Raw genomic sequence first — 15,494 nt, forward strand, 5'->3', positions numbered from 1 at the left:
GGATTACACAGTCAAATATCATTGCTAGGCGAATATATATACCCGATATCTAGATAACATCTATGCTGCACAAAGTATCATGGTGCATTGCCTACGTCAATCACTACCCAATGACTTCTTCTCCAATGCTCTGGCCACCATAACAACGATCTCCTCTGTAGCTTTACTATCCACAAACTCGAGTACATCCATAATCCTTTCCCCACTCTCATCCGTGGTCATCAGAAACATGTACTCTCCCCGCTTCGTCCATTCTTCATCATCATCGCTGTCTCTCAGGTGCCTATGAAAGTTGGACTCAGAGCCTGCCCATACGAGAACCTGTCGTAGGGACGGATTGGGCCACGTCTGCTTGATGGTGACAGTGAATGAAGACATGACTTCTCCAACATGTTGCAGGCGAGCGATCAAACCGTGGCGATCCATCGGCCCGGGAAGGTTAGCCGAGGCTGGCGCAAATTGGTGACTATACTGGTCGGTAAGAATATTGGACAGTGCTTCCGTGTCTAGTGTTCTGAACACATCGATGTATGCTGTTGCGGTCGCAGTCAAAGTTGATGCAGCTGGCGCGCCCGTAGACTCGCTTGTGGAAGACATGGCGACGGAAGTGATGAGGGTCAGAAAGGGATAATGAGTACGTGAGGCGAGAAGAATGTTTGAGGAACTTATATGTAGTCAGCTGGCCAAGTTCTCCCAGTATACTCAATGCAAGCCAGCTGTACGGATCTCCATAGCGGATGACCTCAATTACTTGACGCCATCGGATTTAGGACTTCGAAATAGCCGATAATCCTGGCAAAACCCCTGCGTCGGCCGAATGAGTTCTAAAGCGGACGAATAGGGATCGGGGTTGTGTTCAAAATGGGAATGAAGGAATTGTTCACAACGCGCCAAGATTAAAGGGCCGCCACTCGGCCGAATCAACCGAGCCTGTACAAGCGAGAACTTATTACATGGCAGAAGCATTACGCAACTAGGTTCCATACTATTTCTTGGATAATGCCGACTTCGATGACGGATCCGAGGAGGAGTCAGCGGGCGCAGAGAATTAGGTACCCGCGATAGCATAGATACGCTTCATTGTGGAATACTTACACCCATAGCTTCCTGGACCATGAAAAAGCTAGTATACTCTTAAAAGGCCTTGATGAAAGCCGTCAACCCTGACTTAAACGATGATTATGTATCGAATAGATCTGAAGACGCGATAGTACCTGTAAAGCTAGCCGTAGTATTGATGCTGGTGGATAGAGTACTGGGGCGAAGAGCTCGCCGACTGGGAGTATGAAGTCGATTTGGCTGTCCCCTTAGTCACCTAGCTCGCCTTTGGAATCATGTAAAGTTGCCGTTCATGCCCGAGACGTAATCATCAGATGATAATAAACACTCCATATAGGGTCATTCAACAACCATCCGGAACTTTAGAAGATCCTGCTGCTGAATGCTATCGAACTTCAGCTCCAACTCGCCAACATCCCATTTGCAAGATAACCATCGCCCGTTCAACGCACCCTGTCGCTTTTCCATGCCTTCAACATTTAGCAACCACACAGAAAAAGCTCCGACGAGATCTGGGCTATCGCTCAGGACTGTACATCATAAGCTTTTTGACATGTCTCAAATTCTAGAGATAACTCACGGTGCTGAATATCCTTCGATGCTGCCCTCGAGAACTCGCTCTGCATTCCACCGGGGTGTACACTAGCAACGAAAATGCCCTTGTCGGCATATTGTGCATGTAGCATCTCGACCATACGAGCTTGGGCAAGCTTGCTGGTACAATAGTGAGATGTTGTACCGAATCCGATGAGACCTTGAGCTGAGATCGAACTGATGACAATGAAGCTGCCTTTGCTCTCCAAAAGGAAGGGTAAAAGTTGATGTGCGGCAAGCCATGTACCCAAGCAATGTGTGGCGAAGGCCTTTTGCACGTCCCCAAAGTCTTCTTCAAGAACTGTAGCCTTTGAGAGAGGACCTGAGAACCCACAGTTGACGAATACGGCGTCTAGTCTCCCGTTGAACTGGCTCTTGACAGTTGAAGCAATGTCGGCCACGCCCTCATTGGAAGTGATGTCGCACGCAACAGAAGCAACCTTGGCCGATGCATTGATATCACCAACCTCCTTGGATGTTTCATCCAGTGTCTTTTGCGTTCGCGCAGCGAGAATCAAGCCCGAGGCGCCAGCCTGGGCGAAAGACCTTGCCAGCCCGGAGCCGGCAGCTCCTCCAGCGCCGATTATGCATACAACAAAACCCTCTGGCAGTTCTGCATTCTTCGGGTCAATGGCGTCATATGGTCTGTCGTGCTTTGTCGGGACGAAGTCTCTGACTTGCTGGGCATTCGTTAGGCTTGGAGTAGACATGGCTTGGTGCTAGATACGGAATTCGCGGTGGAAAGAGAGGCACCGGGAAGTGGAGTTTCCTTGGGTTGTAGGGAATCAAAAGTTTCATGTGCTTGAGGTCAGCCTCGAAAACAAAGAATTATGATCGTGTCCCTTTAGGTCCTTCTGTGATCAAGTCAGTGATGTTGTTATACCCCCGCAATCCCGGATTTTGCTATTAATCCCGGAGTTCCTCGATCAGGCTCGTCAGCCCTGTTGCTGTATGTCAGACGAGACTTGGGTGATCAGCATGTGGCTTGAGGCTGGGTGCACGGATTTATCTTATCTCCGTGAAGGTTCAGATTCGTTGCCATCATCACCCCTTATTTTCTCTGTCTTGCTTGGTGCAGTATGTTTCAAAATATTAACTACCCACCTAACACCATCAGGAACATTTGGTTTGATCATAGCCCGAGGGAACCAACATGGAAGAAATGACCAGTCACATCCGCAGCTGGCCAATGCCACTTCAATTCAGGCAGTCATACATGAGTCATCAGAGCCGGCTGGGCACATAATTGCAACTTTGGGGGCATAATATAGTATACCCCCAGGGTAACAGAATAATGAAGCCGTCTTTTGTACAACTCAGGATGATTGAAATACTTCTATTAATGTAGAAAGGATTATGGCAACCTTGGGGAGATCATGTGCAGACAGAGCCAAGATAACGCATTAACAATTCAACCTATTTAATATTTTATTTATAAAGTAATATAGATATTACGAGAAACCTAACGTACATGTGACCGGCGTATTCTTCTGTTGCCCCAATGGATAGAGGCTGCCGTCTTCGCTATGGTACTATGTCTAGAAGAAGCTAAGCATATGTAACCTTCTTTCCTTAGTCTCCATCTTTGAAAGAGTTTTCATCTCTGCCCTCTTTAGTACAAGGAACCAGTCGATATACCTGTGACCGAGAACCCCATCTGCCCAAGCCTTGTCCTCTTCCAGCTCCTTCAGTGCAGTCTCAAGGGACGCTGGGAGAAGCTTCGTCAGACCCAAAGCCTCTCTCTCTTCATCGGAATACATCAACGTGAATTCTAAATGAATTAGCAAACATCAATTATCTCAGCTTATGTAGACTTACTAGCTGCATTTCCAATGGTGAGGGGCTTGGAGTCGAGTGCGGCCCCTATGATCCCAGCGACCATGGCATACGAGTTCGACGTGGCGTCATTGACACGGATCTCCCAGTGATTCTTGGTGACTCTTCTAACAGGCATGTCCCGATTGTTGTCACCCCAGCCGACAAGGCCGCCGGTACACATTCTGCCGACATTGACTCTCTCATAAGAGTCAATTTGGGACATTCCTAATGCCATGAGTGCCGGGATATGGCTTAAAATACCCGCCATGGCGTTATCTGGCTTCCAGTCTTTGTTCTTCTCGGTCGGAGTTGCAGAAATGTGAATATGCTGCCCGCTCTTCTGACCCTGTTCTCCATTGTACGGTGTCGGATAGAAAGTGGCAAGTATTCCATATTTGTGCGCCACGTTTTGAATGAGCTCTTTGGCGTAGTAGTAGGTATCCACAGCTTCTACGGGAGGAAGAGGAGGGAGGGCAACCTCGTAGGCCGATGTGCCGTACTCTTTTATCACCTGCTCAGCTTCAATACCGGCTTCGCCAAGGGCAACAACAACTTCGCTTAGGATAGGCCAAACCTTGGAACGGAGAGTGCCAGAAGTACCGGCCACTCCCGGCTTTGCAGGTTCAGCTACTTCAAGGGTTCCTGGAACGAGAAGACAGAATTCCAGCTCGATGCCAACAAGGAACCTCAACCCGTGAGATTCTTCAGACTTTTTGACGATATCCATCAAGTGGAGTCGGGCATCAGTATTCTGAAACTCCACGGTGCCAAAGCAATGAGCTGCATTGCCGAAACCCGATACATCATGCTTCGCAATCCGGAGTGAGGAAACATCAGGGTATATCTTGCCCTTACCGCTGAAAAATGCGAACATTTCGGGGACGAATTCAGCTGTAGTAGGTACGAGTGTATCCAACGGAGCACAATCAAGGTGGCCACCAGATCTCACGAGGTTCTTTAATCGTGAAGCAGGGAGCAATCTCGTCCTCAAGATTCCACAAATATCAACCCATTGCAATATGATGACTTGCACTGAGGGATTCTGATTCAAGAACTCATCGACTGATTCTGCAGCATAGGTGCCATACATTTCTTCACGAATGACGGTTGACATGGTGACGATCAGAGGCAAGGGAGATCAAAGAGGAGAATAGTGCAAATGGTTGAGGCTGGTTCAGGATATCGACGTGACCGTGCTTTATATATCTGGCTCAATCCCATAGCAGCATCAAACAGAGAGATAGCGATGAAGTAAGATGCCATTCTGGAAGCTGACCTGTGACCTTCCTATTCTGGTTATTGCGCTGAATCAGCCGGTGACACTTCGTGCCTTATCGAGTAAGCCCTAAGCCTTCTTCATGCTGTCAGATGGCAGAATAATCGTATTGTATCAGCTTAAGCTCTGAGGTGCTGGGTGATTCATTTTAGCCCTTATTATTTATGACACTCTTCAGGGAGTAAGAAAACTTCGGACCTTAAAGTAGGATGACCAAATAAACTCATCAAAAACCCCCTTCCAAGATTATACTGAGTTTACCTGAGTCTTTTTGCCGCTTAGGGTCGAGGTCCTTAAGTTTCTTACCTCCACTAGACAATATGGGATGAGCATAGAACGTGCTGTTCTCAGAATTCCATTGGCGTCCCATTTCCTAAATGAGCGATGCTGGTGGTCGTTACAAGTGAAACAACCATCACCGATTTGGAAGTGCATAAGCACAAAGTTGCATAGGGTCAATTCATGAGAATCTTCCTTCGTCCTGTCGCTGACGACTAGATTGAAGAGTGATGTACAAATCAACAGCAAAATGAGGGACGACTTACAATCATTGTCACATCAGTCAGTTTGATTGCAATTCATAGTCTCCGATGTATCCAGTTGATATTATGGTTTACTTCACTATGTATTCTCTCCAGTTCATGTCCATTCAATGCTGTCAATCCTCTTCCCTCCGTCGTAATGCTCACTCGACCGGACCATCGTCCCTCGGTTCCTGTCGACCCTGGTCTCTCTGCGACAGATCGGAGGCACCGGCCAACTCCGAACCAACAACATATCTTGTCTTGCGGAAGACACTCTGCACCAAGGTCTCGTGATCCTCCTTCCACTTCTTGTAGTTCGCCCAGCCAACTTGCAATTGAAGAGAGTAGTCGGCGCTCTTGACTTTGCTCTTGTAGCTAGGGTCATACTCATCCGGGTTCTTGGGGTTGACTCCCTCGTCAAATGGTACACCACCCATGACGTTTCGGAAGTAAATCATCACATCACTGAAGGTGTAGCCTGTCTTTGGCTGGGGAGAAGTCGCCATGGTAAGTGGTGGTACCATGCCGTAGGTTTGCTTCACGCCATTGATGACCTTGCCATTATACATGGGATGAGATGTCGATGTTGAATGACAAGAGGCGCATGCCGAGATGAAGTTGTCGGCTGGACCATTCATACGGCCGTTCCATCCCCATGAAGGTCGTGTGCCGCCCTCTCGGATTCGAATCTTCTCTGCTACGGGGTTAATCCAACATTCTCGCGGCTTAGCCACGCGGCCCTCGGCCTTGGTCTCCTCATAGACCTTGTTCGTTAACCAATGGTCATTGCCCCACTGGAGGCCGACAAGAGTGAGTTTGTCCCAAGGCTGAGTATTTCACAACGAGGTTAGCATGAGTGAATTTCCTCTTAATTGCTGGGAGTTACTCACGCCTTTTCCTGGTTCGTCTTTGTTGTACATGAAAGTGCCAAAGACCCATCCAATTGGTGAGCGTTTATCGACGACAGCGAAGTCGACCTGGATCAGACGAAGTGGTGATGCGAAGTCATTTCGATCTTTGCCATTCTTTGTTGACTTGGAAATGACCTGTATCGCTTGTTAGAGATCACTGTTTCGACATGATGGTCAGCACAGCTCACTGCATGCATTGTTGGGGCCCCGTCTTGAATGGGCATCTGCTCAGGCGTCGAGTTGTTCAGCAAGATCTAGTCATTGTCAGCTATGATGTTCTTCCTGTGCAAAGTGATTTGTTACCTTGAAAACACATGTTCCGACAGGAAACTCCTTGTTCTGGGAGAAATCTGGGTTATCGGGGTCCTTCCACATATCGCCAAAGACAGTAGCACCTGGAGAAATGTTAGACGAAGACAGATTATAGGATACTTGGACATACCAGTAGCGTTGTAGAATCCAACTGCCCAATTTTGCAAGGCCTCTTTTTGCGTCGCAGCAAATTCTTTGGCAGGTGTCGCTCTCTCGAAGGTGAAGCCATTGATGGGTTCGCGCTCGGTACAGCTCGAGTTTGGGTCCCGATAATGCATCCAAGGCGCATGATACCAATCTCGGATCTTGTTCTCATTGAGTCGGAACTCCGTGTCGACATTGCCATCGAAGCAATACTCCCTGATGATCTTGGCAAACAGTTCAGGGTCTTTTTCGTAGTCGACCTTGAGCCATGGCGCATTCTTGCCCTCAAAGTCATCGCCGAATCCGGGGGCAGGGATTAGTGGTGAGGGAGCATGGGGAAGGGAACCATCCTTCTGTTCCTTAAGGCGGCCCTTGAGAATGTCTGAAGTGGGATAATCGTTGCGGATCTGCCAAGGACTGAAGCCAACAGGTGTTGGGTGAATGGAGGAGGTATGGAACTGGACTTGTGCTTCAGTAGCCTGCAGTTTTTGACTGTCTTTCTCAATCAGTGATGCTGCAAGGCCTGTTCCTCCGAGAGCAACGCCTCCAGCCAAGACTTGGCCTCGAGTAATACCCGCCAAAATTCGGAAAGCCATATTTCTAATTCACAAAAGCAGAGGCTGAAAAAACAGATAGTCAGAGGCAGAGCACGCTCTCTTGTGCGAAAGCCTGGTTCTTATGTGCAAACCCCCTACAGTGATGGCTTTTGATAGAGACCTGGCCAGACCCTAGCCGCCAAGACCAGGCTGGCGACGGCTGAGCTGAACATCCCCGCCGACCACTTGAATCACTCCCAATAACAGTATTAATTGGCGATTTTTCAGTGGCTCGGCCCGTCCCCATGATTAAATGCCGTTCTGGGCCCATGAACTATCCCTTGTGGCGCGAACGTGGCTCGCTGACCTAAGATAAATCACTGCTGTTTGTGTCTAAGGAGGTTCCAGGGGTCTCAGAGCGCTGAACCCGATTGGCGGCACAAGTGCAGCTGAAGCTGCTATCACATTCACTAAGAATGTGAGATGCTTATGGGTGCCCCCTCATTGGCCAAGAGCCGAGAGCAGAGGAACTACTTTCAATAGGCATATCAATAGTTCAGTCGTATTGTTACACCAGAGTTTCTTTCCACATCGATACATACGCATGATTAGTACTACTTATGCATACTGGCCTTTCACAAGGACTACGTGTTAACTGTTTTCGTATTTATGAGCTAGGTCGCATGCCTCAAAAATGCGTATGTAAATCGTTTCTTCCCAAATCTTCAGCGTTTATGTCATCAATTTCGCGTTTCACCATTAAATGCATATCGATAAGGGCAGCAGGCTGTGAAGATGCAGAGTCAGTCTCTCCAGATGAAGACGAATCTAGGTAACAGATGTTTCCTATAAGACCTTTCAATGACGAAACAAAAGGGAAACAGGCCCATGCGGTCATTTACAACCCATTGTTCTTTGTTCAGGCGCGCATCACTTCGCCAGTGTAAGAGGTGAATCAGACAAAGGATTTCTTGAACCTCTGCAGTGATGAACAACTCAATCATCACAGATGAAAGATCGACAAGGCATACAAGGTGAATACGATGAACAAACAAACTGAGCCTCTTCACGTATTGTTCCCAGGTATAAAATCCCCTTACCTCTCCCCATTCTTGGCGACGTCATTAACCTCATCGATAACTCTTTCATCCCAAGTGCTATCTCACTTTACCAACTTATGGGCAAGTATCCAGCTCCTGGTCATATCAAGAGCTACCAACGCAGATCACATTAACATCAACTTCTCGCAAGAGCCAATCCATCTCATATCGCCACTATGGATCCGTCTCCTCCCTTTTCCACTCCTGTCTCCGACCCTGCTTCGCCCTCTGATGACAAGCAGGAGCACTATCCCAATCCTCTTTGTCAAGACCCTCACGCCCATAAGTGCGGAAAAGGTATTCGCTGCCGATGCGCGGGCTGTGGAGGCTGCGATGGGAAGATCTACTGCATCAGCAGCCTTCAGTGCTACGATTGCTACTGCAACTGTCCTGTCTAGACATTCTTTCGAGACTTGAGATGAGGTTGTTTGTTTTTTGTTTCTTCTTTTGTTAATGCGAGTTTATTGATGATGCATGTAGGCTATATTTGCTGATCTGGGTTGTGATATTTTTATCTTTAGGAGTACTTTGCTTCGCATAGTTTGTGCTGGTTTTATTCCTTGGTGTGCTTTTCCTAGCTGAGCTTAGGATACAGCTGATGGATCAGAAGATAAATAGAAAAACCTATAAAGCATATTCATCAGCGCCGTTCTCTTGTATGTGACCTGTTGTGTGATGTTAAACCCGTAGACCGCCATACATTCCAACCATCTTGATATGCCATGCATTTCGACGAGCTGTGACTGTGCGTAAAAGGAAACGTAGCTTAGTGTCAGCACCAGTAAGTTCTATACAGCATGAGGTCATCCCCATGTTCTACGTAGGACATGTGCTGTGGCAAAATTAGGTCTCAAGTATTGTGCAATGTGAACAAGTGGAACATAACGCGTCCCACGTATAAGAAACGATCCCCAAAAGATTGCAAGGACATGTTCGAAATTGTTCTGGCAAATGTACAGCGTACTAACGACCAATAGGGCATAGGAGCTCAAGAGTATTTGTACATACGCGAACAAGTGTATTACTGGCTGGATATTGAGAAATCTATCTAAAGTTGAAGTCCAAAACGCTGAGAGAATCTCAGATATTAAACATGACATCAAAGTCAATATACACAGGAAAAGGGGTTCAATTCTCCCGATTGACCTAAGTTGCATTCATTCTATCATTCAGCTCTGACTTGGAGTTGGGCGTCTTATGAAGCCATTCAAAGGGTCAGAATCCAGCGTTCAGGCTTTGGTGAAAGGTCTTGTTCAGAGCGCAAACAAAGGAAACGGACTCGCTGGTAGGGAACAAAGCCAGCAACATAGCTCATCAATGTCAAAGGAGAGTGTGAACGTGAGACAGAACACCTCTATCATGCGCATTAGACAATGAATTGGGCTGACAGCAGCCGCTGCGTCCTTAAACCATGGCCGAACACCCCCATGAACAAGTACTTCATGAGGTCGTAACGGAGTCATCCTGTTTCTTTGAACAGAAAAGGTTGAGTCTTTTTCATCGCGTATAAAGGCCATATCTGCCCTGAAATCCAGGGAGAATCATTACTCACATCACAACAACTCTACTACCACTTCACGACAATCCATCAACAGCATCACAGCTACCAACAACTTCACACGCACAACAATCAACACCAATCACCATCAACATGTATCCTTCCATTTCTTTCATCTCTGAGTCTTCGGCTCCTTCTTCACCCATCGAAGCTACTCACGGCTACTTCCCTTCTCTCATCTCCGCCGAGTTTGGCCCCCAGCCTATTCAGTGCCCCCACAGCACTCGATGCGAATGCACCGGCTGCAGCGGTTGCAAGAACGAGATTTCTAACTGGAACACCATGCAGTGCGCTAACTGCAACATGAACTGCCCCGTCTAAATGGCTTTTTCTGATGTGCACAGGTTTCATTTATGCCTTTGGTTTTCTCCTCGCGCAAAGTTCATGATATACGCCTATTCTCACCGGACTTGAGATGGTTCCTTTATTTTGGGTCTGTTCTTCGTTGATGCGAGTGATGCACATAGGTGCTATTTGCTGGTCTAGGTTGCGTTCTGATTTGATGTGCTTCGCTTCACATGCTTTGGGTTCGTATTGCTCTTTTGTGTGCTTTGCTACGGAGAGGTTAGGATGGAATGGGATGGATTGTTAGCTGGCTTGTACATGGCATGGCAAATGATAAGAAGAAGATATTGAACAGATTCCTTGGCTTTATTCTTTTAACAAAAACTGTTTATGTGATCTATAATAGGTGCCGTACACTGGAATACCTTAATATGTTTTGACTGCGCCCTTGAGATCCATACAACACGATATTGAATGAAGCTATCTTGTTTCAGCACTAATGTGTGCTGCGCGTCTGAAATCCGAACTTCAACCTCGGTGAGATTTCTAAACCTTACGCTTTTGGAATTTCGAAGAGATATGCTTTGTGTTGTAGTCAACTCTGGCTTGGAGTTGTTCGCTTCACGCTTCGAGTCTGAATTGCGACTTTTGGTGCTCAGGTCTTGCTGACATCTTATTTACGGCTTGATAGCTAGCAATTGGTCAGGTATTGTGATATAATGTCTAAATTGTGAGCTAGATGTGTTATTTGCAGTTGAGACCTGTGGCTGAGAGCTTATAATTACCACATAGAACTTAGCAGGGCTTGAAAGCAGGTAACGAAATTAGGGATAAAGAAAGAAAACCAGCATCACATCTTTCCAATATCAAAGGAGAGTGTGAATACAGTACAGGGCACCACTTCATGTACAGTTACCCAGAATCTAACTTTGTTAGCGAATCGTAGCTGAGCGTCGATAAAGTGCTTCATGAGATCGTGAAATGTCATTCCCTTGCCGCCGTGAATGTCTTTTCTCTTTGTGTATAAAACCGATGCACTATTCAACAAATCGGAGAAACTCAATACTTACATTACCGCAACTTCTCCTGCCGCTTGACTCAAAACATCAATATTCTCACGTTTATCAAAAACTTATACAAACAATAGCTATTACCGAATTGCTTAAACAAACATGCATCCTTCTGTTGTCTCCACCATCGCCTCTTCAGCACCTTCTTCACCTTCTGAGGATACAGCTTCCTACATGCCCTCTCCCTCTCCTGTCAACGGTGGACTCCAGCCCGATCAGTGCCCTCATAGCGAGATATGCCAATGTCCGACATGTCCCGGCTGCAAGAATTTAATTTATGTATGGGAGACTGAGCAGTGCGCCGCATGCTACATGGACCACCCCGCCATTGTTCTTTAAGAAATTGACTTCTACTCATATGTGTTCAACAATAGAAACATCTATCTTTTACCAGCGGTCATTCCGATTTTCTGATCTCGCGTTGTCACAATCAATTGGCCGACTCTTCTTTGGGGGTTTTGGTTTGCATTACATATTGTTGGCGACGCATGTCCCTTACAATGATCAATAGATAATAACTACACGCCTACCATTCAGAATTTGGACTTGAAATGACCAAGTGAATTACAATGGACCTGTCTGTGGGTACGAGCCTGACGGGTCCTGTACCACTGACTCATTTGGTCCGTCAGGCTCTGCAAAATTGTGCAGCTTAATCAGCAGTCCCTAGGTTCTTCTTGGGATTGCTGGTATAATACCGATTTGTCTCCCGCTTTTGCATCGAAGCCCATAAGCTTCAGATGTGATCTACCTTTTTATTCCATGCTGTTGATTTTCAGCGTTTTGTTTCAACTTCCAAACGGGGAGGCTAAGCCACATCTTGGTAAATCCACATCAGCCCAGAAAAGGGGTGTCAGTGACATCACTTTGAAACATAACAGCCTTATAATGCTGACATCATAGGTAATGGAACCTTTTTTCCGGAGAAAATCTCGTGTAGGCGGCCAAATAATCTTGCGGCTGGCTCAGTGCTGCGCCATGTTCATAGCACAGGGATGAGGCTCCTACTCTTGCAGGCGGTGTCGCGGGCTCAACAACATCGGTGATCATCAGAAGACGAGAGACAGCTTCGGAAAACATAGGTTGTTTTCATTTTCTCACTTCATGGTTTTAAGAACGTTCATTTTGTATGTTGAGCTGTTGGTCACCACTTTGTTGACATTGATGTCTCGCAAACCAATCTTACATACTCCACCACTGGATGGGTCAGAATGGCTTCTGTCATCCTTACTCCACGACCCTGAGGTTGATGCTCGGAGAAACCATCTCAATCCAGGATGAAATCTGACAGGATCCAAACACTTCAGCCACTCACTGAGGCTTGGACTCAAAGAAGCGGGACGATATTGTTATATCCCAGCCTCAGGAAATTTCCTTTATTATGGACATATCTACTTTCCACAATTCCGATAGCAATCCCATTCCTCAATTAATCGCCGTTGTAACTTCGAAACAGCTTTCAGAATATCGTGGTAATATCAGATACCGACCGAAATGGCATCCCGTCGCCCAGATCTTTCCCAATATCCCACCGGATTCACGGTTCTGCGCATTTTCCAAGCTGTACTAAACATCATCACCATCGTCGTCACGTCTTTCACGATAAACGCCGTGGTGATTCCGGGCAACTGCTTGCTGATCATAACCGTACGTCGAAAAATGTTCCGATCGTCATTGGAAATGACTTGCTGACTTTGCTTACAGAGCTCTGCATCGCTTCTGGTCTCAACATGGATGGCTTTTGCTCATATGTTCTCTAATCGCCTTTTCAACTACTTGATCGCCGCGATACTCGACACAGTTCTCACTATATTCTGGCTCATATCATTTGCCGTTCTTGCGGCGCAAACAACGGTGTTATGGGCCCACGGCACTGATTACTGCGAAAACAACAAGTGCCCCGACAACCTCAAGGCCGTGACTAGTTTCTACGGATATGTCTTTGCGACTTGCGTCGGTCTTGGTGGCTTTGCATTGTAAGTTCACGGGAAGGTTCGGGAACTAGTCCATAATGCTGACCACTTGTAGTCTACTCTCATGCATCTGCCTTATTTTCCACGGCATTGTCAGGTGTCGACAACACCGATATAACCAAATCGGCACCAATAACGTTTCCGAACCAATTTTTATCGGCGACAGACATCCCCAGGGCTCGAACGAGTATCGCCCTTTGGCATGAGCTAGTTATTTGGGTTGAAAGGAGTTTACTGATACCAATGATTATTTCTAGAGCAACTTCTCAAGTGAATCTATTTATAAACCCCGTGAAGCGCCGCGATTCTTATCGAACTAAGATAAGATAAGATAAAGACTGATCGAGTAACACAGCGCCTGTGGGTCAAGCCCTCTGCTAGCGTCTGCTAAGAAGTACCTTGTAGCAAGTAACCATAATTTTCAACTGACTTAATGTCTGGTTGTGTTCATTCTACATGATGGTAGAGATATTACTAAACAGTTGGAAGAACTCGGAATGGTAGACAATAGATCATGTCGAGGACATGATGCGATAAAAGAGCGGGGAATGTACAGTGGGCGTGCAAAAGTTCCGACACATTCCGGATCCACCCCAACTACCTCGATCTCATACTGCCATTTCGGATTGCAATTGCATGGGCAATAATTCTTCAATTTAGATAATATATATATCAATCTGTAGAGACTTAAAAGGAGATTCCAGAAATATAGTTTAATACTTGGTATAATAGCCATTTGCGTTGTAACAGGCGTTCAACCGGTCGGGCATCGATTTTATCACGTTTTTGACCACTTCATCTTCGACCTCCGACCAAAGCTCCTCTGCAGCTTCAATCAGCCGGGCCAAAGCTGCTGCAGACTTTGGATAAGCAGCAATTTCAGGATATCTATCGCATATCCTCTTCTTCAGGACTTTCCATAGATTTTCAATGGGGTTGAGATCAGGGCTGTATGGCGGCCAGTCAGCAAGAAAGACTCCTGTTCTTCTTGCCCAGGGCAGCAGCCAATTCTGAACTTTCCGGCATTTATATGTACGGGCGTTGTCGTGCTGAAAAGTCTCTCCTTCCTCGACCAGTCCGGGAAGATAAGACTGTAAACAGGATAGAATAATCCTTCCTGTTACGCCTCCCCTCTCAGACTCAGGATCGCCGGCAAGAGGGACGATCCTAGACGGCTTATCATAGTGAATTGCACCAAAGAACATCTGAGAATGTCTGGCAGGCCGTCTACAGGGCTGCACCTTATCTTGATGGAGTCTCTCACCCTGTGGTGTTGTCAAAAGAAGCTTCTGAAATAGAAGGGGCTAGACTTACAGCAGAGTAAAATGACCACTTGGTATAGTCACCGTCTGTACGGTCGATAGAGACCTCATCAGAAAACCACCAGCTATACCAAAAAGACTCATCTTCATGACGATATTTTTCACAGAAAGCTTTTCTCAATTGAGCACTTTCTTCGCTGAGAAACGGGCGTCGAAGTGCAAGCTTGTGTTGTATCTTCTGATTGATAAGCCAGCGACGAATTGTGCTTCTTTTGCAGTTCAAACAGGTGCAATCAATTATTTCTTGGTATGAGATAAAAGCGTTTCTTCCAATGAGTATTTTGATATGATTTTTATCTATATCTGATAGTCGTGATGGCCTTCCAGAGCGAGGTAAATCTTTTGCTGATTGTTGGTGACGGTACCGTCGAATGACTCCATAGATCGCGTGCCGACTTAGCCCCTCACTGTCTGCGATATCCTGCACGCGAACACCTGATTCGTACATCGTCACAAACCTCGTTCTTTTGCAAGGAGAATGATGTGTTTTTTGCCGTATTCGAGGCATCTTTTCCTATAGAAATAACGCGATGAAGTTGTGGTGTTGATGTTGATGTTTAATTGAAAGCGGGGTCCGGACCTCGGATGTGTCGGAACTTTTGCACGGGACTGTAAGTCAAGAGGATATCTCACCAGAGACATGGTTACTTCTTTTAGTGGCTTGCTCCATTGCCACTGTTTTTCTTCACGAAGCCATGAGTATTCAGACTTCACAATGCTCCCGCGTCCTGTCGAAATGAACCAAGTTTTGATGAGGCACTGGCAATCAGATAAACCACGCCATTTGCCATGACCAAGCTGTCAATATTGCGTCCGAAGCAGTCCTGTCCTGATCATCTCGCTACCGCCGACCGCCCGATGAAGTGACAGCATCAATAAACAGAACCGTCATGACAGGCAGTTCTCATGATTTCCATCTAATTTGATCGTACGATATCAGGAATATTCCAATATGTCGCTGAAGGCTATCGCTATCTTTTTGCCGCGACAACATGCTCAAAACACGTCCCAG

General features: G+C 46.5%; 5 protein-coding genes across 5 annotated transcripts; 1 reads left to right on the forward strand and 4 right to left on the reverse strand.

Annotated features, from left to right (window-relative positions):
- Window positions 1-22: 22 nt before the first annotated feature.
- BKA55DRAFT_562235 (uncharacterized protein) lies at window positions 23-771 on the reverse strand (the record flags this gene model as incomplete). Its single annotated transcript, XM_046192253.1, has 1 exon — window positions 23-771. A coding segment is annotated over exon 1 (497 nt), but the record flags the coding sequence as incomplete, so codon positions are not given.
- A 627-nt stretch (window positions 772-1,398) lies between these two features.
- On the reverse strand, window positions 1,399-2,363 carry BKA55DRAFT_591997 (uncharacterized protein; the record flags this gene model as incomplete). Its single annotated transcript, XM_046195329.1, has 3 exons — window positions 1,399-1,518; window positions 1,640-1,660; window positions 1,701-2,363. The coding sequence occupies 3 exons, from the start codon at window positions 2,361-2,363 to the stop codon at window positions 1,399-1,401; spliced, it is 804 nt and encodes a 267-aa protein (XP_046051936.1).
- Window positions 2,364-3,058: 695 nt separating this feature from the next.
- On the reverse strand, window positions 3,059-4,716 carry BKA55DRAFT_639101 (uncharacterized protein). The gene is made up of 2 exons (XM_046197097.1): window positions 3,472-4,716; window positions 3,059-3,424 (listed from the first exon to the last, which is right to left on the reverse strand). Exons 1-2 carry the CDS (start codon window positions 4,583-4,585, stop codon window positions 3,192-3,194), a joined length of 1,347 nt encoding a protein of 448 aa, XP_046051937.1. The 5' UTR covers window positions 4,586-4,716; the 3' UTR covers window positions 3,059-3,191.
- A 716-nt stretch (window positions 4,717-5,432) lies between these two features.
- On the reverse strand, window positions 5,433-7,234 carry BKA55DRAFT_687523 (uncharacterized protein; the record flags this gene model as incomplete). Its single annotated transcript, XM_046199076.1, has 5 exons — window positions 5,433-6,098; window positions 6,162-6,317; window positions 6,371-6,436; window positions 6,486-6,577; window positions 6,625-7,234. 5 exons carry the CDS (start codon window positions 7,232-7,234, stop codon window positions 5,433-5,435), a joined length of 1,590 nt encoding a protein of 529 aa, XP_046051938.1.
- A 5,687-nt stretch (window positions 7,235-12,921) lies between these two features.
- BKA55DRAFT_724168 (uncharacterized protein) lies at window positions 12,922-13,379 on the forward strand (the record flags this gene model as incomplete). The annotated part of the gene is made up of 2 exons (XM_046201065.1): window positions 12,922-13,163; window positions 13,216-13,379. 2 exons carry the CDS (start codon window positions 12,922-12,924, stop codon window positions 13,364-13,366), a joined length of 393 nt encoding a protein of 130 aa, XP_046051939.1. The 3' UTR covers window positions 13,367-13,379.
- Between the last annotated feature and the right edge of the window lie 2,115 nt (window positions 13,380-15,494).

Source organism: Fusarium redolens (assembly GCF_020744475.1).
Source record: "Fusarium redolens strain MPI-CAGE-AT-0023 chromosome Unknown BKA55scaffold_5, whole genome shotgun sequence".
NCBI lineage: Eukaryota > Fungi > Ascomycota > Sordariomycetes > Hypocreales > Nectriaceae > Fusarium > Fusarium redolens.

Coding starts and splice junctions, on each gene's coding strand:
- BKA55DRAFT_639101 (XM_046197097.1), bottom strand. CDS start 4,585: ATGTCAACCGTCATTCGTGAAGAAATGTATGGCACCTATGCTGCAGAA. Junction 3,425..3,471: donor CACCATTGGAAATGCAGCTA/GTAAGTCTACAT, acceptor TAATTCATTTAG/AATTCACGTTGATGTATTCC.